The sequence below is a fragment of the Esox lucius genome, chromosome 8, assembly GCF_011004845.1.
Source record: "Esox lucius isolate fEsoLuc1 chromosome 8, fEsoLuc1.pri, whole genome shotgun sequence".
Lineage (NCBI taxonomy): Eukaryota > Metazoa > Chordata > Actinopteri > Esociformes > Esocidae > Esox > Esox lucius.
Window position 1 is genome coordinate 29062822 of NC_047576.1, and position 24545 is coordinate 29087366.

The 24545-nt window shown below is 41.2% G+C and overlaps 2 protein-coding genes across 2 annotated transcripts; both read right to left on the bottom strand.

Moving 5' to 3' along the window:
- Positions 1–62: 62 nt before the first annotated feature.
- On the bottom strand, positions 63–15221 carry alg6 (ALG6 alpha-1,3-glucosyltransferase). Its single transcript, XM_010872379.4, has 14 exons — positions 15027–15221; positions 13818–13902; positions 13306–13395; positions 13091–13179; positions 11725–11807; positions 11554–11618; positions 11256–11441; positions 8201–8336; positions 4733–4818; positions 3281–3365; positions 3128–3198; positions 2717–2785; positions 1752–1941; positions 63–573 (listed from the first exon to the last, which is right to left on the bottom strand). Exons 1-14 carry the CDS (start codon positions 15106–15108, stop codon positions 370–372), a joined length of 1521 nt encoding a protein of 506 aa, XP_010870681.1. The 5' UTR covers positions 15109–15221; the 3' UTR covers positions 63–369.
- Positions 15222–21081: 5860 nt separating this feature from the next.
- foxd3 (forkhead box D3) lies at positions 21082–22910 on the bottom strand. The gene has a single exon (XM_010872375.3). The coding sequence runs from the start codon at positions 22644–22646 to the stop codon at positions 21546–21548; it is 1101 nt and encodes a 366-aa protein (XP_010870677.1). The 5' UTR covers positions 22647–22910; the 3' UTR covers positions 21082–21545.
- Positions 22911–24545: the final 1635 nt, after the last annotated feature.

Sequence of the window (24545 nt, forward strand, 5' to 3'; positions counted from 1 at the left end):
TTTTTCAGGTGAATCTGGTCTATGTGCTGGTTATATGGCTGTAAAAGAGGTTCATTGAGAAGTCATAGGTGAGGTGATATTATTTTTCAAGAGAAATACTGAATTTGTACAATATTTTAATAAATGGTAAAAACATTAGAAAGAAATTGCTTGCAAAAAAATATGAATTGTTATAAGTTGAAAGTACATAATCAGACATTGATGAAACAACAACTGTTCATATTTGAATGGCTGATTCTTTCTGGAATAAAGATGCCAATATTTGACCATAGAGTCCTTTGGGTACTTTGAGGTTAGCGTCTTGAGCAGCTGTACACAATTCTGTCGAATGATTGCTGAGTTCATTTGCCTCTTTCCGCTAGGCGGTAGCTACTCCGTTTTCTTGGGATTCTTCCTCCTAGGTGAAGGTGGCTCGGCAATCTGGACCACATTGAAGTACAGGAGGAGGCCGAGGAAGTGGAGGAATGAGAACACAGACACCAGCAGGGGAAACAAATCAGGCAGCCTGGCCGGAGGGGCCAACGCCACGCTCATAAAGCTCAAACCAGCCATGGCCGCAACGGAGAGGTAGAACTGCCCAGGAGATTGAGAGAGAAAGGGAAGAAGAGAGAGAGACTTCAGTTCTTTTAAAGGAAGTTAAACCGTGACAGGGTGTAAACACAGAGCCAGGAGCGTATCACGTCATGCCCTCTGGCTCAGATTCATCTCAGTTTGAAGCTTAATTTGACATGCGTTTCAAACATAACACCCTCATTACAGCTTCATTAATTCATCCGATGAATGAAGTTCCTGGTCATACAATTGAAACCGTTTTTAAAGAGACACCGTGTGATGATCTCATATCACAAGCTGACATTTATTTTCGCCCCGGCTGGTGCGTTCCGACCGGAAAGGCAAAACGGTGTTAGCAGCAGGATCAACATTAACATGTCTATTTAGGAGAGTGTAGGTGGTGTAAGCGCCTCTGTATAAGACCAACCCTGTGAAACCCAACCCTGACCTAGTCTCCTCCTTTATGCCTCTTGTGTAAATAAATATATCTAGGCTAACCTGTGTTAATGACACTCTCTATAAAAAGACCTCTTCCTCATGATCTCCCCTGGCTATGTCCCAGACATAAATGGCACCCATCTTAAGGGCCCATCCTCTAACTGTGGGGTGTGCTCTGGACACTTTTGACCTGGGTCCATTCTACACCACATAAAGCGCTCTGGTCAAAGAAGTCCACCATACACTCTATAGGGGTTGGGATCTCCTGTTGCCAAGGGAGGAAATGATCGGCAACAGCGCTGACCAGGCCCAGGAATCTACTTCAGACGCCTGGAACATAAATAAGCGATAAATAATCCTCGGAGAGCCTTGGCAGTGGCTTTCCTTCCAGCCAGAGTACACAGTTTACAGTACCTTGCACATTATATTAATACATCTGGAGGGGTGTGTATCTTCTCGCATTGATGCAGTTCAGGTTATTAAATGACTGTGACAACAACCTTGTGACCGTCAGCTCTTCTTCCCTGGCGTGTGGCTGTGTACGGTCGTCCTCATTTGAAGTAACTTGAGCCGGGTACAGATAAGACCAGACACCCACTGCTTCAACTGACAACTTTGCAGATTTCCGTCCGGTAACACATTCCGTTGGGTTTGCAGTCGGACCGATCTGTTTGTTGCCGTTAATAAATACTTTCCAGTTGTATCACCAGCGGTGGGGGTGGGCGTTCGGGGCTGTGTGTTTACACCGCTAGGCCACTCACCGTCCACCGGGCGATCCGTCCGAGGTCCACACGGGGGAGGCAGACCAGACGGCGTACGGGCCTCAGACGCAGCTCCTCCTCTGAGCTGTGCTCCAGGGCCGAGAGCAGGTAGACACTGTAGAACACGAAGGCTGACGAGGTGACCGCGTACGGCACAAACAGACCGTCCTTCAGGAACAACGGCAGCATGCTGTGGACGGGAGGGGTGAGGAAGTATAACAACATTGTCTCCCAAAAAACACACAACCTCGCTGGATAAACTCTGACCAGGCCACATAAAGACATGTTTACAATTCAGAAAAGCAGTCGGAGCGCCTACTTAAATCCAACACAAACCACCATTCATTTGCAAAACAAATACCCTGAACGTTTTACCAATACATACTTTTCCGATTTGACCAACCCCCGTGCTGCCGTTCAGCCACTCTTACAATAACTGTGCTTAAGCAGCAAATGACCCAATTATGTTTGGATTCGCACAAACAAAAGATGTATGTCTTGGACGCCGAGGGGGTTGGAGGTGCACAATGCAGGCCATGTCAGCACGACTGTACTGAAGGAGACCTACAGAATGAGCCACTGTCCCTATACAAAACCTGCTTAGCGGAGAGGTATGCTAGCTATGCAGTGTAATCCACAGATATCCCCATTCTAAACCACGCGCACAATAATTAGTACTGCCGGAAGAATTCCACGACAGCTGGGGTGAAAGTCAGTAGTCAGCCCCTCTTCCTTTCCTCTGCAACTGCCATGCTCACACAGCCTCAAATCTTTTTCTACAGGAGTTTCTGAGTTACATTTAATGTAAAGGACTGTACTTCATGCTTTTTGAATAGTTTCCCCTTTGGCCTTTAACTTAAAACGGAAAGTTTCCTAAAGGAATCTTAAGGCTAAGTTCATGTATTTCCCACATAATATTAGTCCACTATGTGTTCCATCAGCAGCAGGAGAAAAGTACCCTTTACCTGAATGTGGAGGCCTGTAGAAACCAAACGGCTGGCAGGGGAAGGTCTCCTAACAGCAGGCATACTGGTCTTGAAGCAGACAATGAAGCGGAGCAGAAACGGACGCGTATACTTTTAAATGGCACATATTTCATTAAAAACAAACACTGTGAGCCCTGGTCTGAAGTATACTGTGTATTTGGGTTTCGTCCTGTACTGGACATGCATTACTGACTGATTCAGAGACAGATGGAAGACACATTCCTGAAGAAAGTAAAGCAACAATAAGCCTAATCTAGTTGAACAGATGACCAGTGACCAAATCCCATTAACAGTAAAACTTTGGTAAGTCCTGGTCTTCTATACGCACAGTGGTAAGTGAGGTAAATTATTAACCACAGGAAAGACACACGTCCTTACTCTGCTACTCACAAGGCAGGCAGAAGGATTGACTTTTCGTGAACTTGAAAGGAGAAGAGGAAGAACGCCAGAGAGGAGTTGACCTAAAATGACAATTTCCTACAGGTTAGCATTACATCATTCTCTGTAATCAACCATCAGAAAACAGGACACTTACTCACTTACCAAGGCAAGTTTGAACTGCCACAGCGTAGGTTTGGTTAATAGTTTGATAGACGACGGTAGGGCAGCTAGGAGAGTGGCGGCCAAGCTGAAAGATAACAACAGTGGAATCCATTAATCAGGCATCATTTATAGAAACGCCAATAAATCTGCCCAGATAGTGAGTGGCCCGGTCTAGATACTGAACCCTCATGGTGAAAGCCAACCATGCCGCTGGTTCCTGTAAATCCCAGTCAAACCAGAAGACCCTAGGAGACCCGCGGTAAATATTACATGTCTATGGGCCTCAAAAAAACCACAACATTCCACTGTAACCAAAAATATCTAGTGTTTTCAAGCCCTGGAAGTCCAAGTTCAATCCCAGTTTTAACAGTCTGAAACGTGTCCGTCCACAGCACCCCAAAATATAGCTCAGATGTTATTCACACAGCACCCCAAAATATAACCCAGAGGTTATTCACACAGCACACCAAAATATAGCTCAGAGGTTATTCACACAGCACCCCAAAATATAGCCCAGAGGTTATTCACACAGCACCCCAAAATATAGCCCAGAGGTTATTCACACAGCACCCCAAAATATAGCCCAGAGGTTATTCACACAGCACCCCAAAATATAGCCCAGAGGTTATTCACACAGCACCCCAAAATATAGCCCAGAGGTTATTCACACAGCACCACGAAATAATAGCCCCACAGGTTATTCAAGCACAAAGCCATGATGACAGCATTATTCTTTGACTGGCTGAAGCCTCTTCATTCACAAGGACCTTATTAGAGCTTTAACTGGTATAACACTTTGTAACAAAAAGGTTGTCTATCTACTGATTCCCAGAAATGGTTCAAATAGTTTCTCTCTGGATTCCAAATGTGAAGTCTCATCAGGAGATTTCCAGAAGTCAGAGAGCCTTTAACAGCCCATAGCAGCTGGTAGTGCTCAGTATTCAGAAGTGGCTCTCTCATATTATTACAAGGGATAATCTTCTTTTCACACCCCTATAAAAGTGTCTCGTGTGAAGCTTCTCAGGGCTTGTTTACAGTATGCTACACTTTCCAAGACATATTGAAGAAGACTTGAGATGCTACTTTATTTTGTTGTATAAACCTGCAGATATCAATAGTACGAGACGCCACTTTCTGGTGGAGCGTGCACCACATTTTCAATTTAGCCCCCCGCCAGAGTTTTGCAAGTGTGAAGACAATCGTGTCAGAGCTGTATCAGGTTTCTGGACAGTCCGAGCACATATCACTCCAACATACTGTACCGGTGTCAATTCAAACACTATGGACATTATCGCACAAACTGAGATGAGCGTTTTATTTTCTCTCGTAATGTAAACAAGCCCTATGAGAGAAAGAGATAAAGAGACAGAGAGATAATGAGAGGTAGAGAGACAGAGATAAGGGCCGAAGAAGGCTAACGAAGTGTGAGAAAGAGATGGACTGGGGGATTACCTGAGATACAGCTGGGTATCAGTGGACAGGATGGTCTTGATCTTTATCAGGACATTCAAGCTGCACCATGTGTTGGCCACTTTATCCTGTCAACACACACATATACAAGTTTAAGGAAGGAACCCCCCACCTTCAATAATACTGTACCAGTAGGTGGACCATGTTACTGGCTGGTAATGGACGATTTATTATCCATGTGAATCAATAAAGGAGTTCCAAAACTCCTTAAAGGGGTTTTGTGTAAAAAATCTAAACATAGTGTTACAGTGCACAGCTTTAAAACCGTTGTATTTTAAAGAGAAAGCGAGTAAGTCGCATTGCTAGAAGTAATAATTTCCCAACTGAAAGTGCAATAAAAATTCCTTCTGGGCATTCCACACAGCATTTGTACAGGAGTGCTTCGGGAAGCATTACCAGCCTCATAAATCGCCCCTGTCAGGGCCAAGGGATGTCACTAGAAGCTATGCACTTATTTGTAATCTTGGTGACACAGGGTTAAATGTTCAGAGATAAGCACATTGTTACAATTTCCGCACACTTCTGCCCATTCACAATCAGCCCGCCCCGTAGAAGACCGCTGTACCACTGTCACAAAGTCTGTCCACCGAACAACAGTAGTTATGACCGTAACAACAAAAACACCCTACAGGTCAACCTTAACGACAGTTTGCAGGTCTGGGTTGCTAGCAGGAAAGGGAGAACTCAAGTACAGTATGTGATTTAGGTGCCTCAGCAGCTGTTCTGGAAACAGATATTAGAATACTAAGGCGCCCTGCTGCTTCCACTGGCTGTGACATGGCAATGTAGATATCCTCGGAGCAGAGGTCCTCCGGGCCTTTCTACAGCTGCTCGGATCGCAGCTGTGTGGAGGTTCCAGACCGGCCCAGTCAGCAGACAGGCCGTCCCGCAGACGTCTGGGCCTTCACCAACACGACCCACGTAGCCCCACAAATAACCCCCACCCCCCCTCCCCCCAAACCCGGGCCGGCAGAGGAACGTGTACCGCAGGGTCTGGCCATTGGTGGCGCTCCTCGCTTATGAGCCGGCGTTGAATTTCACAGGCTGCAGCATTCGGCTCTGTTTTAGTGGAGCGAGGAAACCGATACGGCCAGAGAGCAGCTCCGTGGGTAAACTTACAACTTACCGTCCCCCTCACCGCTACCCAAATCCTCTTCAACCCCCCCGTCCCCCTTGCCCTGGTCCGGCTTCTGCTTACGTGCGCGACTCTCACAATTAGTCCAGGATTCCCCTCCAGGCGTGAGGGTATAGAGTCGCTCACACCTTCTGTATTATGTTTGCTTCGTTTCATAACAAATAACTCTGCAGCATGCAAAGCCACCCCCCCCCCTTTCCCCGCCCCCCCAGCGGGCCTCACAGAATGTTCTATTACTTCTCACATCATGGCACCTCGGGGAGCGGGTGCAGGCCCGCAGGACACGGCAGGTTTTGGAAAGCCTTGGCCTCCGACCACTCGACGCCCCCCACCACGACCCTCAATAGTGACACCGGAAGCGTTGCCCCTCTCAACAACGTCCCCTCGTCTGATCCGGCGACGCCTTCCCTTCTTCCCTACCTCCCCCGTTCCGTCTCCCCACTTCCTGCGCGCCCCGCGCTATGCTGACACGTTTGCGCGAGCCGACGGGTGCACTTTGACACGGGTCCACTGACCAAACGCCACGTCAAATGGCCGAAACATGGCTGGCCAACGACGTGCTGAAAAGGCCTTGGCATTAACCGACCTAGATTTATATGTTATCCCTTAAACTAGTCACAACACCCCCCACCAGCTGACCGGACACAGCAAACCTGATCTTCTGACCTTTGACCATTTTGTTCGTCCGCTTTGTTTGATCACGCATGGGGATCCATTTCCAATTGGCTGAGCACAGATGAATTGATGGAAGGTAGCAGGTTGTGTTGCGAGTGCGTGCGTGCGTGTGTAAGAGCATGTTGGCTGTGTGCGTTGACTACCTTGTGCCCCCTCATCGCATCATTAACTGGGTGCCTCACCTAAAGACTGCCTTATCAGTGTAGAGTTGGCACCCAGGTGTTGTGGCTATTCATATCAACCTCTAGGGGGCCACAGAGCTACCACTTTTTTATGATGCAGAATTTCTGCTTTGTAATCGCTTTACGTCCGACTTTGAAAAGTCACCCAGGTGACACTTGTCCTGGCATGTTGTGCTTTCTATAAATTTTATCTGACCCCCTTTAACTCCAAATTTCGGGTGTACAATTACTTGTTACCACCTTGACCAATTAACTCCAACAGGCAGTACACCCTCCAAGATCGGGGACATGCTTCAACCAAGCCAAGCTGTTCTGCTACTCACTCAACCAGTGTGACCAACCTGCTCGGAGGAGAATGCCAGAGCAAGATGAGCCAAGGAATGTTCTGCCCGTCCCCACCTCCTTTATTCTGGGGAGATGCAGGGGCCAGTACGTACTGACCATTAGAGCCTCCTGGTCACAGTTAGTTGTGACACACCCTGGTATAGAACCTGGGTTGTAGTGGCGCCTCAACAGTAGGATGTTGTGCCTGGACATTCCTTTTCAGAAACACATGGCTAACCTTTGTTTAAACAGCTAAACAGCTGCTATTGGCAAACATTTATTTGGAGTTACAGTATATCATCTTTCCATAATAGGCTAATAGGCGATACTAGAGTTGATACTTCCTCATCCAAAAATAGAACCGTGGATAGGTCAAAATAATTAAATGGAGTGGCTGTCAGTGGATCCCAATCTTCCTCAGGATCTTTAGTTCACTGGACCAAAAGATCTGGAGATTCCAGAAGCTTCAGAGCATGTGTAGATCGAGCTCTGTGCAATGTGATCATTCTCTTGTGCTTTTTCTCATGCCTATTCAGGTTACTCTGGTGAATGGTGTTTGTTTAACAAAATTCCTGTATAATAGCTTGTTTAATAAAGTCAGAAACGTATATAATAGCACAGTATAATGTCACTGTCAGACAAAATTACATTGTATTTTCTCGAATTTCTGTGACCAACACCCAATGTTTCACGACACAAAATAGATAGGCTATGCTACAGTTTGTTAAACCTGTATCTGCTTTAAAAAGGTGTTCACTCTAGATCGGAATAAATACAACACTATTTCGATCTGAAAGTGTATAAGGTATAGCCGGATCGGAATCCTTTCTCCATAGGCAGGAAAAGTTTGAAAACCCCTTGTGTAACAGGACATCTATCCATTGTTTACTTCAAAAGACTTGCTTGTCAAAGGGAAAACTGGCTTTGGGTTATCTCCTGCTCTCCAGAAAATTCAACAAGCTTTAATTGACTCACTCTGTAGAACATGAGAACGCACTTGACTTGAGAATAAATAAAATATAGCTTTTAACCTAACCATTTGGGGTTCACCATCAAACTAATCTTTCATGTGCAGTTTAAAATAAAATTTAAAAAATGATAATTTCCTATTGTTCTAATTCACACAGTACGTACCTCAAAGAGACCCCGTCCTACCGGAAAGAGTCGGTGAAGCACCTGCAGAACTTGGCCAGGGTCAGTGAGGAAAGGAAGCCAGCAGAGGGTAAAGGTCACCAGGACCGTCACAGCAATCTTCACTAGCAAGAACAACCTAACGAACAGTGGATATACCGACAATAAAGTACACAAAACTTAATACCCAAAACATAAACTCACGCAGGCACTCTCTGTATATTAATAGCGGTGTTTACATTACTAAGCAGTATACCATGTTCATTAATCTTTTCAACAGCAGTCATTGGCTAAATCTCAGCACTCTGTTGTTTTTCCCTCGCACACATGTTCCTCTGAGAATGAACATTGATATAGAGGACTCAGAAAGGACAACAGCTGTGTATACGGCTGTCTACTCATCCCAAGTTAGTCGATGTATGTTGTGGGAACCGTGTCGGTGAACGGCCTTTCACAGTAGATCAGCTGTAGTAGCTGCATGGTGGTAAATTTGCACACACAGGAATAGCTAAAGAGCTTGGGCATGAGGATGGTGTCATCTGGACATATCTTCCTCTGCCCATCTAATCCAGGTCTCCATTTGCTACCAGATGCCCTTGGTACATTGTTACTAGATAAACAAGTGCGAGGGCACTACTCAGAGTCAAGCCATCTGACAGCCTGGCCTCAGTAACATGGCTACTCTGAGTGGGAGCGTGCTAAAACGGACACAGGCCTCATCTCATTTGGATTTTCTAAACTTCTTTGTCCTACGTTCTCGTGTCCTGTTAAAATTAAAGAGAAACACAATTTATAGATAAAATGACAAGTAGCATATTGTTTTTACACCTGTTTTATGTATGATGAAAGGTGGCTATCAAGGTGGAGAGGAAATCTTCCATTCAGCTACTAAGAAATGTATTAACAACCCAAGTGAGCTTGCAGCCACCCAAGGGAGTCGCTGGAGCACGACAAGTCGAAGGTATCCCTACCGCCGATGATGCCTCCCACGCTGAGGACTATGCTGGCCAATATTAACTAAATAAATGAGCTAACAAAACATGGGCAAGTTGTTGTGGACGTTTCTGACAATTTATAGATCTCAGATTGCAGTAAGTGACATGGCAACAGGACATTTTTTGATGCACTACCCACTTTCAAAGTCTTCAATTTCATTTTGAATTTAGCTAGTTCCAGCTTGTTAAATGTATTTGTACAAACGGTCTTCAGGTGTGATAAGTGTATTTCTTCTGTTTTAACTTGACACAGTGAAAGGGATCCTTAGGGCCATGTGTTTGAATACCTTGGTAAACAATCTGGTTGGATTTGGCCCAGCCTTGTTCTATATGAATCTGACTAACTTAGGCCCTTGCCATCAGATTGTCAGTACACATGTTCCAAAGCTAAAGCTCTGGAAAATTTTTGTTCATGAATATCAGCCTGAAAAGGGTTCCAAATACATGTATGTGGATCTGAGGCTCCACAGAACAACAGTCAGAGTAATTTTGCCCAAATGGAGAAGGTATTGACACAAAGAACCCTAGAAAAATATCCAGGGATCAGCAGGCCTATCCTCTCCTCTGCTAAGGTCATGACTCCACCATCAGAACACAGGGCAAATATAGGAATATAGGAATCAGTAGCAAGATGGAAACCTTTGCTCTCTAAGAACATGACTTCTATCGAGTTTGCCAAAAAGCACCTGGATTTACCTCAAAAATATTCTATGGACAGTTGAGAGTGACATGGGCCCTGTTATGTCAGGGGAAATATTGCATTACACTTTAAGAAGCTCATAACACTTTTCAAGCATGGTTGTGGTAGTGTCATGGTTTGGGGATGATTTGTTGCATCAGGACCAGGATCATTTGCCATCATCATTACAGAATTCGGGGACCATGAATTCTCTAAGTTTTCAAATAATTCTACAGAAGGGTAAAAACATCTGTCCATGAGCTGAAGCACAACTGGGTCATGAGGCACGATACTGATCCAAAGCAAGTAAGTCAATGTCTTCGTTGAAGAACAAGAAATGTTAAGGTTTGAAATGGCAAAGAGAAATTCCTGACCTAAACCCCATTAAGATGTAGTGACAGGACCAGTTCATGCTCGAAAACCCCAAAATGCCTCTGACTTTCAAGTTGAATGAATCGGTTGCTTTAATGTTGACATGGTGAACTGTAAGTTTTGATTGCACAATTATAGATACATTTTAGTCAGGATAGAGGAATGAGCCAAAATTCCCCCACAGCGCTGTAATAGACTGATCAATAACTACCGGAGGTATTTGGTTGTAGTCGTTGCTGCCAAAGGAGTCGTAACCAGTTTGAGTCTAAGGAGGCAAATACTTTTTCTCATGGAGGTATTGGGTGTAGCAAAACTTTACTAAATAAATCAAGTATTAACTAGGGTTGTCCAAGTTAAAGTGTACTACTAACTTAAAAATGCTTAACACTTTTTTCCTTTTTTGAGCCTCACAACTGTCCATAGTCAGTGATTGACTCAATCGAGAGCTGTCACTTAACTGTTTTTGCAACAGCGTTCTGCCTAACCGCGCATTAGTACACATCCATTAATACACAGAATAGGCTGTCCCAAGTTATTGGAAAATGTATGCCGTTCTCCAACTTTAACAAATTCTAACTACTCTTTAGGCAAACATCAAAGGACAATAAAAGCTTCATTGTGATTTAGTGGTGAATCAAATCCCTGCACACTGAGCGGTTCTCCAGATAATAGGGGCTGATATGTGTTTAACACAGTAGCCTAAAAGTAATTATTGTACTAGGTGCCTTGCTCAAGAGAACAGTGGTAAGAGATGGTAGAACTATGGGATCAGAGACCAGCTAACCTCTACTTAGTTACCATGGGTTACACATAGAGGCTGTCATTACTGTGGTACAGGGGAGAAATTTAAGCACCAAAAATGTTAAAATCTAACAGGAAAGAATACGCTAAAATGCTAAAAATCAAACAGCAACAAATAGAGAACCAAAAACACAGCGCTAAATATGTATTTGTTTTTACAAAATTCCCATTTATGCAAAGCCCCTTAGCTAGTAAAAGTCAGCCAACTCACCCTCGGCCTGCCATGCCCTGCTTGAAACACTTGCCTAGTAGGTAGCAGAAAAACGGCAGAGAGTGGTATAGCTCCATTTGCTTGTAGTTGACAGCCAGGACAAAGGCCAGAGATCCTAGCATGTCCCAACCCAGACCCAAGCCCAACACTCCCCAGAGGGCCAGACCTAGGCTTATACTGTTATATCTGAAGCCAGGTTAAAGAATATAGACAAGATAATACTGTTAAAGCTCATTATTTTTCAAAAGCTGAATCTGCAATCCAGTGATACATAATAGCTTTGGACTTTAAAGGATACTGGAAATGTCCATAGTCGATGAGAATAAGGCCTGGATAGAGCAGGATGCAGAGAACGAGGCAGACCTAGGCCATAAGACAACACTTCAGCCCTGCAGCATCCTTGTTTATCACCTTTCAACTATATTGCTAACACAATATAAACCGAGAATGTAAATGTATTCTGCCAAACCTTCTTTCTATTTGATCCTTCACTGAGGTAGAAACAGTACAACACCACAGCAGGAACATACATCAGCAGATCTGCAATAAGAACTGATAAAAAAAAAAAAACAGTACAATAATTTCCACAAAGTAACAATACTTCACAAATTACCATCCTTATTTTCTTACTACCTGTTGTTTAAAGCCTTTTATCTGAAACGGAATTTTCCATCTGCAGACTCCATATATGTCTTAATGGTCTTTGCAGTGTTTTTGGTCCTTATTGAATTAAAAGATCTTGTAAGACTTGTTCTCACAGTCAAAGTGTATACTTCAGAGGCAGGTGACTATGCCAGAGCACATCACGATGACTACGCCAGAGCACTAGCCAGCACTTCACTGTATTTTGTTCTGTCACTCCAGGAAGTGACCTGCACTATTCATCAAATGTAGAAAGCTTTTTGGGTCAACTGTGTTTTGTCATCAACTTGCCCCATGTACTCAAATGTTCAAGCCAAAGATGTCAGTTACATTTTGAACAACAAAATAAATATTGATGTTTTTATTATTTTTGTATTTGGTTTTATTGTAATCTAATTTACTTCTTTTGCAGAAATAAACACTTACTGTCCAGATGAACATCTTTAAAATAATCATTTTGGATTATCCATTATAAATCCATAATCCATTATAAAAAAAGCAGAAAAATACTATTTATATTAAAAATGGTATTGGGGAAAGATGTTTTTTTTTTATTCAGTACTTTCCAAATAGCTTGTTATTGTCACTGCATTCACTCTCAGTAGTCTTTCCGATGATTATTTCTTGTTTATTTCGGTCTGGTGGTTGTATAGAGTTGTCAGTCCAACAGATACTGGGATTAAGTTCTGGACAAAACTCAAATATCAGCATCATTTTTGAGTGATGGAGGAATTAATGGGCTGATACAGATCTGAAAAGCAAGCTCATCAATAGGTAAACTATACATCCACCGAAATAGCAAGCTAGCTACCAAGCTAGTAATCTACCCCTATGTGTGTTCACAGCCCCACTAGCATAGGACAAAAGAAATATGTGTTATTGATATACCACAGGCAGGATATTCTAGAAAAACGCAATTCCCAACCATTTTATAACAACTGCCAAGTAATGAAGTAGTTATCTAGTTAGCTGCTAACGCTGCCTAGAATGGTAAAAACATTGCTTCTGCTATTCCACAAGCAGACGCTAGTGTTGAACTTATAATTTATAAATAAACATCTCAGGCTGCCCAGTACGGTACTGTATAATAAATGTATATCAACTGTATGTTGTATTAAAGGGATACTGCAACACTGAAAACCACCCAGAGGGATAAAATAGCTAAAATAGCTGTTGATACTAAGTGGTCTTACCCGTGGCCCTCATAAACAACTTATGGGCGGAGCTTTCAAAACCTTGAGATGTGTGCAGTTCCACCCAATCTGGGTTTATCAGACTGGCTCTGCAGGAAAGAACATGTGTGTTTGTGTCAGGAAGGAACATACACATGCACAATGCCTTTTTATGTCAGGTGAGAACATACACATGCATGCCATTTGGGTGTGTGTGTATGCTCACTCAGACTTACACGTGTCCACACAATAGGCTGTGGTACGCTGTTAGCGGAGGGTAGTCCAAGCCCCAATAGTTCAGGTTGTTGTCTGTTGTGTTAAAGTACCTGGATGAATACAAACAACAATAAGTTGTAATACCTTTCTAAGATACCATACTGGAAGAAATTGATTAAGTTTCACCACATTATATTAATTTGGGATATTCTTTACATTGTAAGGAGAACTTTGCTAAATTGTTTTACGTGCAGGTAAATCCAATTGGCACTGAAAGTTGTAAATCCAATTGGCACTGTAGCTTTACAGAATGTCTAAAATTATGCCTTTTTATTTCATACTTGTTCTCCATGTTTACTTTCATGACACAGATGTTTTTCTCAAAAGTTCTTTACAGCAGACATTAGAACAGTTATGGGAATTGCATATCATATTATAATAACATTATTAGACCAGGCCTAAAAACTAAAAAAGACAACCTTTAACAGATAAGACACAAGCCCAGCAAGGACAAGTGTGTAGAACAACTTACCATTCATGAACAGGCAGATTATATGTGATTTCTTGCCAATGCCTTTGAGCTTCATAGTCTCCGAACATGGGTGGTTTACCTGCCCCTATAAACCGAAATGTGTGAAGCGAGCAATTCAGCAATATGATGACGGGCCTGCTGCACAGTGGCTGCCTATAAGCTGGCTGGCTCTTATGTCTATCTTTCAGAATAATGTACACGATTAAGGCACAAAAATACAGGTTGCATGCAAACTAACATTTTCACTAGCATTTGAACATGCAAGCTAGACAGGGCAGATATAGAATGATAGACTGCGGTGAAGTTAGTTTTAGTTTGGACATTTGACAGACCGTCTGCACTTCAAATCTCAATAGCTCTTTAACTAAGTATTCATGTAATCCAATATTGGACTCATTGTGATTACAACAGTGTATACGATGATGCACAGCCCTTATTTACCCATATTTTAACCGAGCATAAAGTTACCGAGCCACGGAGAACTAACCGCTGTGTATCAGAGCCAAAACCGAAAAGGAAGTGATCTCCGGCCGGTGCTGGTTGTGGGAATGGTCAAAGTGTGTACAAATGCAGCCATCTTCTTCAAACTTCTAGTTTTAATAGCTCTTACAAAACATATACAATAACTATGAAAAGTACATATTCTTGATCATGGGAGGGTGAGGATCAATTCACACCCTTTATTTTTTCAATATTTGAAGTCAATAGCTCCGAAAATAGATATGACATGACTGTACATATGGTATATTTTGAAACTTCAGATTTTCACAATTTTTATAATCATGGCATTTCTACTGTTGGAGCTATTGAAATAAAGAACTTCCGTCAAGTTTTGAAACTTCAGATTTAGAAAAAATAAAGGGTGTGCATTGTTCTTCACCCTCCCCTGATCAAGAATATGTATTTTTTATAATCATGGCATTTCTACTGTTGGAGCTATTGAAATGAAGAAGTTCCATCAGATTTCTTAACTTATTATTTAGATAAATAAGGGCTGTGCAACATCGTATACACTTTTGTAATCACAATGAGTCCAATATTGGATTACATGAATACTTCGTTAAAGAGCTATTGAGATTTGAAGTGCCGAAGGTCTGTCGAATGTCCAACTTAAAACTAACTTCGCCGCAGTGAAGGATAGTAGCTATTTGGTATCATCATTCTTGCTGCTTCTGGCTTGCTAACTGGCTGTGCTCCACTTAATCATACCTGAATATGAGTTCAAGGAAACAGCCCATCTCGTCGTAAGGCCGAGCAAAACACAGATGGATAAAAGGCTCCAAGTGTCCATGCTTTCTTAATGCAAAACACCTGTATTACAGACCACGAAATGCTACGATTGTCGATAAATGTTGCAGCTTCCTAGCAGTTTCATTTCCTGAACACGTCATATCAGGCGCAGGCACCGAGTGATGACGTAGAGATATTGAGGAACCTCGTCGGGGTTTTCATGCATTTCGAGCTTTTGATCAGATTGATGACGCTGCAGAGTAGCCTATAGAAAATGTTCCATTCAAATCACAAGCGGAATAGAGCCCAGCGCAGATTATGACATTATATATATCATGTGCAGACAAATAGTTACATTAAGAAGTGAAAAATCTTAAGGATAGTTAATGTTTTCGCTACTTTTATTGGCTATGTGGACACTGAATGTATACGACTGGTTAAATCTGAAAACGGAAACAATGAATGATTCTACGTGATAATAGAACGATTTAAAAAAAAACGTAAAAACAACATTGGGCCTTTCGACACCATTTTGATTATTTTATGAATATGCAAATATTGTAGCGCTAGTGAACAATGCTATATCACCCCGATGCTTATTGTAACCCCCAGAAATGCTTACTGATCGGATGAAAATCCTGTATAACGTTTCAGTCTGATTACTTTTACAACCATTCGGTGAGTGAGAAGTTGTTGAATAAAACACGTCACTTCTTTGTGGTTCACGCATCAATTATTTATAAATAATAATAACCTTGGACAACTGCTGATTTGCAATGACACTTTCATTACAATGAGAAAACTATAACTCATTGGTGGCCATTAGTTATTAATACCCTGGTGTACCAGCTTTACTTTGTCATTTATTGCTTCATCTCTGCGCCTTTTAAATATTCAGTAACTGCTGTATCTACATTTACTGTCAAAGATCTGGCCTGGCTTGTCACCCCAGTTGTAATGCTATAATGAAGGTTTTTAGGTCTTTCTTGAAAATGAAGCAGTTGGGAATATCACCCTATTCCTTAGTACACTGGATAAGGAATAGGGTGCCGTTTAAAAGACATAGTCTCTGGTTGTTTCTCTGCCCATGTTTAAGCATGAAATAGAGTGAGGCAGGAAAGATTCCAGGGAGAAGAGGACTAGCCACCCCCAGAGCCCAGTTCCTCTCCAGGTTTCTTTACATGTTCCTGTCTTCTAGGGGGGGGGAATTTAGAATCGGTGCTTCAACAAAATTAATACACACAGTATTTTAGAGCATTGGACCTTTGCCCTTCATACTTGTAACTCATTCAAATGAATAGGGCATGCGTACCTGAGATCCCTTTCGGGCATAACCTGGGGTGTAGATTTAGAGGGGGGTGGGGGTTCCGGGGGGTGATCCCCCTGGAAAAGAGTGAAAATCCTGGGATCCATTAACCCTGACCCCCCCCCCCCCTCCTATTATCAGGAATGACAGTGCTGCTTTTTTTTTAACATGTTAATGTCAAGGAACCCCTATATATTATATATTATTGTGAGCCTCCTGTAACGTCCCTGAGAGTTGAATTTTACCAGTGGTAATCTTGCTCTTCTACATCATTTGCCAAGAGGCTGAGAGAAAAGTGTGTAATGTTAATAGAACTGTTCAGCTCGTCTTACACCATGTCTGTGATCTTGTCGCTACCTGGCAGACCACTCAGGTTCTGCAGACCCCAGTTTGAAAGTCCTGCTGCAGTGATTTGCCTGAATTTTGGCCATCAGGCGCACTGATGTTATTTGTTAAATAACACACGTTGTTTCTACACAACAGTATTATGATAACAACAACATTTAAATGTCACAAAGGGCAGTGTAGCAGGATGCATTAACAAGGTGTGGAACCATAATAAAAATATGTTACCATTCACATTTATTTTCACAGCTAATAAGAAGGTTAATATAAGTATTGATAATTTTTCATAGATCTATAGTTTTTGAAATGTATATAGATTCCATTACACACACATGCGCGCTGTTAATTGCGCTTTGGAAATAACCTGCTGAAACGCCTGTCATGGGAAATTTATCAATATTGTTGGCTTATTGTTTTCGAAGAAACAGTTGGCACACAATAAAAAAAGAGGGCCTCGTTGAACAGTTTCGATGTAACTTAAGCATTACGATGCTCCTAGACTCGAGATATATTACCAACTATGGCTGCAAATAGGCTGTTGAGGCGGCGTATTATGCTTAGGTAGGTTACCCAATATGCACTAAATCACAAATTGGACACTTCATTGCGCGCATGCTGCATAACGCATACATCATGAAACGTATTGAGACAAAACGACAGACATTGTCTAGCGTAGTGGCAAGTTTTCACTTCGTATCTCACGTAAACAACGCGTTGAATCCATAGGCTACCCATTATTTCAACGTAGCCTATGTAATGCAGTCATCTCGGATTGATCTTTCGCCTGTTTCGAAACAATAGCAAATACTTTTACAAGTTTGTATTGTGGAACTTTATTCTAAATTAATTGGGAGTCAAACAGATTGCCTAAACATTCTGATTCTATTTCAGTGAATGAAGTGATGCAAACCACAAAGACGCATTTAAGTTACCACCTATTGACGAGTGGTCTGGATCACCCACGCAATAAACATTCGTTAGTATGTAATATCAATAGCCATCTTTAAGATATACGAAAAGGGACTACTTTTCAGCTAAAGAAAATTACCTGTTTCAGTTGACTAGAAAATATAACGATATTTCACCTACTCAGGTCAATATTGGGGAATAGCTCTTATTCGAAGAAAGAAATATTTCTACTAGGTTTTTTTAACTAGGTATTTTCTTCTGCTTTCAATGGGAAATGTCTTCATTGTTTTCGTTATTGTAGATTTACATTTAGAATATATATGTATATATACCACTATGCATAAACATCAATTTACAAAAAAGATGTTCAATAAATTACGAATAGGTGAGCCTACTGTATTACAGCACTCAAAATGCCCTGCAATAGGAAAGAATAGCCTTATAAGCTTCCATTGACAGTCCAAATATAGGCTTACAATTGGATAGGCCTACGGCATTATTTTAAGCAACTTTTTCAGTTCTCTGTGGTGGGCCATACTGACTGTCAATATTGAGAGTACGTATCAGGGTTGTGGGAACCTCTTGTTCTCACTATACTGAACCCCACCTGTGCAGCGCGCAAGAGCAGGTGCAGTTTCAAAGGTCAACGCCTGCTACGTTAACTTCGTGTATACGTGTGAGCGCCGCACGATTTACCAAGCGCAGCAACTTTCAAACTAGAGATCAATAGTTTTTTGGGGAAACGGTTATCTGTCCAAAGCATACCAGTTGTCAAGGTACAGTTTAGGATCTTTAATATTTCGTTGGATAAGCGAATTGGCATGTCCCCATGATAGGCTTTTTAAGCATCTGAAAAGTTCTACAGACCTAAATTCAAATCTCAAAACCTTGCGTAAACAAGTTTTCATCCAACAGTAATTGATTTTGGAACGTAAATTGTATTTCAATTAGAAAAAAAAAAAAACTAATCAAATGGAATTTTATTTATACAATGTTATACAAATTATTATACAAATTATTGTGATTGTTGTCTAGACAACAACATCTTTTGATAGTTTTTATTTGTATTCTAAATTGTTTTCTTATAAAAGCTTTTGCTACTTTCTTAGGGCTTCAAATTTTTTATATTGAAAATTTTAATTTTCTGGCCACAAAACATTCTTCATCCTACATCCTAGATAGGCTTAACTAACATTTCGAGGAGCTCCGGTGGTCCACAGTTGCAATACCGAAAAGGGTATTACTTGACGTCAAGTATATAAAAAGCCGGGATCTATTATAACCTTGCACTTGTTAAAGAGTCAACTCTTTCCCACCAGCTGCCCTTAAAGTAGACACACTATTAAAACCCGTTTAATCTAAACAATTTCACAGTGTCCGTTCTCCAAGATAAATAAGATCCAAACCCAAACCACTCGTGTAGACCATATTAGCATACTTGTATATAGTTACCCATGTACATAATTCTCCTGTGCGGAAATGTGGGTCTAATGTTTCTGTGTTGCTTCAGACGTGAATAAAGGTGTCAATAAACGCCACCTAGCGATGTTTACAAGTCATTGCTGTACGTGTGTTCCAGAGGGTTACATTGTTTGAGAAGTGATAACAAACCATGGGCAGTTTATGATTAAACTGCCCCAGAATTAATATTAGCCTAGTGTACTGTTAATGCAGGACAGTACTGTTGTGTTGATTGTTTTGTGTTTTGTAGTGTTCTGATAATTGCTGCTGCCTTTTTGTCTCGGTCTCCCTTGAAAAAGAGATGCTGTGTCTCAATTGGCCTTTTGGCTGGTAAAATAAAGGATAAATACAAAATGTAGGCCTATGTAGAACTAGTTGCTCATTTTCTGTTTTTGTTTTGCAAGACATTTTTTATAATGTCTATTTAGAATTGACTAGCTTTTGCAAAAAAATAAAAATTTAAATAACAAGGTAATAGTGATGAGACATAAAGCTATTCACATTTGATAGTCGGTTTTGTTGGACAATTACCCGTTTAGTAATTAAACAGAATTTTAAAAATTCGATAAGTATTCGTTTTTATTGAAACGCTGATTTCGATGTGATATTTTATTCAAATTCGGTTGGATCAACACATTTGATTGAGTGTAAAATGTCCCTTACATATTTTACCTACAAACACCACTTCGTGGTGAAAACATATTTTATAAAATTTTCCGAGAATAGATTTTCGAATATAGGCTGGCTATGTTGTCTTATACTGCATCATATTAGATCAATATCTTGACTACAATTAAAATAGAAGTTCCTACTCCGCTACGTCTATATATCGCTGGCGAATGTGATATCCAACTGTGCTGTGCCGCGACGCATCAGAGCAATGCGCTTACAAATGTAGTCTCTCCGAAGGAATAAGAAGTCAGTAGTGGAATGGGTTCCCGTTATCCAGTGTCATTAAGAAGCACTGCCTCAGCAGCTTCTTCAGACTGAAAGTGAATTCAAGAAGAGAGCCATTTCTCTGTTCCCATGAGTATCAGTTAAATATAGCCCCTAACCCTTGCGACACCGGCCACACACACCATCCACCATTTGTTGTTTGTGTTGAAGTGATTAGCCAGACACAACTGTGAAACTAAGTGTTGCTTTTATAGTAACAACGTGTACACGTATTTATATCTCATTCGTTTATCTTGTAATAGGATACTGTAATGTCTCTGCATTTATATTCTTTGCTACCTTGAGATCATCTGCACTGCTAATGAAATTCACTACCATGTTAGTTAAAATATTAGTTAAAGATTGTCAATTTCGTAGTGATTCAACTATGTTTATCCACCAAAATCTTTTCATTCTAGATCTAATGATTTCATGTGCGCTTTAAAATCTCAATGTTAAACAGGCGTATTGGATGCAGAATGTTAATGATTGTAATAATCTCTTTAAGCTCCAAGAGCATGTTATCTGTATGTATTAAACATTTTTTAACAATTTCAATCTCTGAAAATAAACCGTGATAAAATTGCACAAATAATCGTTATATTTTAGCCTAATGACATTCTATTGTTATGCCAAATGTTCTGACAAAAACAAAAACATTATAATTTTTAAATGAACTTCAAATGATTATATTGTTATTTGTATTGATGATGGACTAATACTGAAATAAACATTCGTTAGTATGTAATATCAATAGCCATCTTTAAGATACACGAAAAGGGACTCAGTCTACTTTTCAGCTAAAGAAAATTACCTGTTTCAGTTGACTAATAACTTGTTCTAGATAATAACCACGTCATTATACTATCCTTTAATTGTCATAAACATGCCAATAGAAATTTATAAAATATTGTTTCACCAATATTGGCTGACACTTTTTTGTAAACATTGTTTCAATTGAAAAACATTTCCATTTGTTTACTTGCAAAACCAGTACTGATTTAAAATGTTTTGTCATTCGACTGTTAACTGAAATAGTTAAATGGGAAACGTTGTCAATAGGCAGGTCTATCAGATAATTCAAGAATTCTATACATAAATAATATACTTCTTTTTTAGATTTATTAACAAATGAATCAATTTTACAACACAATAGAGCTACATACATATATTTGAATTTATAAACAGACTATTTATCCAGACTTATAATAGGAACATGTTGAATCCTGTATGAAAAATCAAAGCAAAAGTGTTGCTTGTTTTGAACTAACAGTGAGCCTCCAGATACAAAAGAAAATATAAAAGAATAAAAGGACAGCTCGTCTATAACTAAGCTAATGCTGTACAGTTCAAACAACAAAATAAAATAGGTAAAATTCAAACAATCATTTCTTTTTACAAATATGTACAAATTACCTGTACAGAAAGCATTCCTTTTCTTTTCTCTCTGTTTTAGAGTCTTTACATGGCTACAGATAGCTGAGTCCAGTGCTGCCTATTTCGTGCTGTATACTGTCTTCCCCCCAAGTCTAGAAAAATGTTTATTGAGAAGGCCATTTGGACACTGCTGCCGTTACGGAGGGTAAAAACTGTCCCGATATGATATTAGATGGCATGCTAAGAATTGGTGCAATAGCAGCTGATGTCCTCGTTAGGGCATGTGCACTCAACAACGCCGACTGAACAGTCACCGGAGGCCGCAGGAAAGTCTGTGCATTCGAGGAGGTGGACACCCCGATTATATTTTCTATACTAAACGACGGTCTACTGGAGGGCTCGGACTTGATCATAGACGCGGTGCTCAGGCTGTTTAGCTGCATCTGTAAGCTGGGGCTGAGCTGGGAGTTGAAGGCTTTTCGGTTGAGCTCAGTGGATGGCAAGAGCGGGACAGTGGGGGGAAGCATGGGACCCACCGGGGGCATGTAAGGATACATCCCCGCTGGATGGGTGTAGGCTGGGTGAATTCCATAGTGACGCCCGTAAGGATTCCCAATACTGTAAGCCCCAAAACTTTGCATCATGAGGGCTGTCTGGTCCCTGAGAATGTCTGGCTGGTGTCTCTTGAATCGTTTCCTCCTCCTGAGGAAGCTGCCGTTGTCAAACATATCTTCCGACTGGGGGTCCAGAGTCCAGTAGTTGCCCTTGCCAGGGTTTCCCGGCTCACGGGGTATTTTAACGAAGCAATCATTCAGCGACAAGTTGTGGCGGATGGAGTTCTGCCAAGCTGGAAACTTCTCTCGGTAGTACGGGAACCGGTTGCTGATAAATTCGCAGATCCCGCTAAGAGTGAGTTTCTTCTGCGGACTCTGCAGTATAGACATGGTGATGAGCGCAATGTAGGAATATGGGGGCTTCACCAGGCTGTTTTTCGGCTTGCTACTCATTGGACCCGATGCGCTCTCCGTGCTGTCGGCTTTGGTCTCTCCCTCCCCGGCGCTCTCGCAGGGACTCCCGGACCTTTCCTTCACTTCTATCTCCTCCACCTCCTCCGAGCGGTCTTGCATGCCCCCCTGGCTGTCGCAGTCACTGTCCCGCTCCATTCCCTCATCGCCTTCCCCGACCACGTCGATATCCACATCCTCAGCAGTGAGCACCGTCTGACCGGACATGTCGTTGGCACTGTTGCTACCAGACAGGGTCATCACAGCTTACTTTACCGATGAACAACCACAGAGCTAGGTGAGTGGGTGCGCGCGTCAGATCGGATGTCGCCTAATTCTAAATGCAGGTCAGATCGGCCTGCCACAGAAACTTAAACTTCTGAAAATATTTCTCCAGTCGCGTCTTCTTAGGGTTTGGTTTTGGTGTGGGTGCGCTTCACGCTTCGGTGTCCTTCAACCGCTATTTCCTTGTAGGTTAATAGTGATTTTTGAGTACGAAGTCTAGATGACACATGCTTTTAAAGCCGGTTTTAAGGACTGCCTGATAGATTACCTTTTCAGTTTAAGATATACTATCAGTGTCGCCACGTGATTGGGTGACGTCAGACGTCCCCCTGCTAAACCATGCAAACTGAAGTTGTTTCATGGATTTGTCAACAAAGGGACAACAGTTATGCTGCCTTACACTACTTTCTGGCTGTGTTCGTCCGTCATAGACCATTTAACGGTAGCAGAGGGGGGAGAAAAGAAAATTGGCCTGCATGATTGAAAGATCTGATGCGCATTAACTCGGGGCTGCGGTAAAAGCAAATCTTAACTTTGCTTAAACAAATTGCTTGTGTTGAAAGCTGCTGAATGAAAACGTCGACAGCTAAGTTAATTGAATATCTTCTAGTTATTTTTGTGTGCTCGTCTGTATATTGCATGGAATATAATAATGTTAATTTATTGGAAAATAGATTTTAGGGCAGTCAATAATTCGTTTTTGCCTACCGTGCTGAGTACCCAAATAACTTTACCCGTATACAGTAATTATTCCGCGTAATACTTAGTTATATACAAATTTTTAACCGTAAAAAACGATGAGCCTATGTACCTACTAAAATACCAAGTATCATTTGCACGATGAATTGTGTAAATGGAAAAGATAATGTAAGGCTATATTCAGTCTGTTAATTCTGTGGATTCGTCAAACGTGAGGATGATATTGGGAAACAACAATGGAAAAATAAAATAAAGAATTGTAAACAGGTTTCGCTAGAGGTGTTAACGACCTAATCATTGTAGGTGTTAGCATATGAATAAGTAGGAAATGCGGGACGAATGAATGCAAAAGGCCATTCACAACCATGAAGGTACGCCATGTATGTGGGCTGTTCTTAAGAAAGGATGTAGAAACGAATACAGAAGGGTAAACGTTTCCTGCGTCGTGTGAGAAAATGTTGCCCGATGTCATTGTAGTGGAGTAGATGGAGGGGGTCAGGACAAGTGCTCTGGTAATAGCGAGCAAACATCCTGATGCCAGGTCGGTCACATAGCTTTGCTCAGCTATTGAAAATAGAAAATGTTCATTGCTCATCTAGTCTAGCTGCCGTTGGTTTGTTAGGATGAAAAAAAACTGGAGAATCTTCCTCCTCTATCTGTGCCACTAGCAATATAACTTCCTATTGATTCATTCTGAAACCCACCTCCTGCCGTAACCTAATGAAAATATATGTAATTGACAACAGAATCAATTATTCTTACCACCCCTCTATTAGAACTAACAAAAATGTGCAAATTACTTTACGATGGGAATGGAGTAGCAGTTAACCATGTCAAGGTCTAATTTGGCTCAGTTCAAAGCCCTTGGTCTGGCCTCTATCTGCACATTGAATCTGTAAGGATTTCGCTACCACTAACCACAAGTACCCCAGACATCACATTGGGCTATACTTTGATTGGTTTTTTTTATACGTTTGATGTATACTACTGCTTTACTAAGGTCTTCAAATAAAACTATTATTATAATAAAATGAAGATGTTTGTTAAGAAAAATCGGCCTATAATTATTATTGACATCTTAACATTTTGTAATATAATAACCATTATATTTTACATTCATATGTATGTGACGATATATATATATATATATATATATATATGTGAATATATATATAT

Coding starts and splice junctions, on each gene's coding strand:
- alg6 (XM_010872379.4), bottom strand. CDS start 15,108: ATGGACACTTGGAGCCTTTTATCCATCTGTGTTTTGCTCGGCCTTACG. Junction 13,903..15,026: donor TTCCTTGAACTCATATTCAG/GTATGATTAAGT, acceptor TTCGGTTTATAG/GGGCAGGTAAACCACCCATG. Junction 11,619..11,724: donor AAGGATCAAATAGAAAGAAG/GTTTGGCAGAAT, acceptor CTTATGGCCTAG/GTCTGCCTCGTTCTCTGCAT.
- foxd3 (XM_010872375.3), bottom strand. CDS start 22,646: ATGACCCTGTCTGGTAGCAACAGTGCCAACGACATGTCCGGTCAGACG.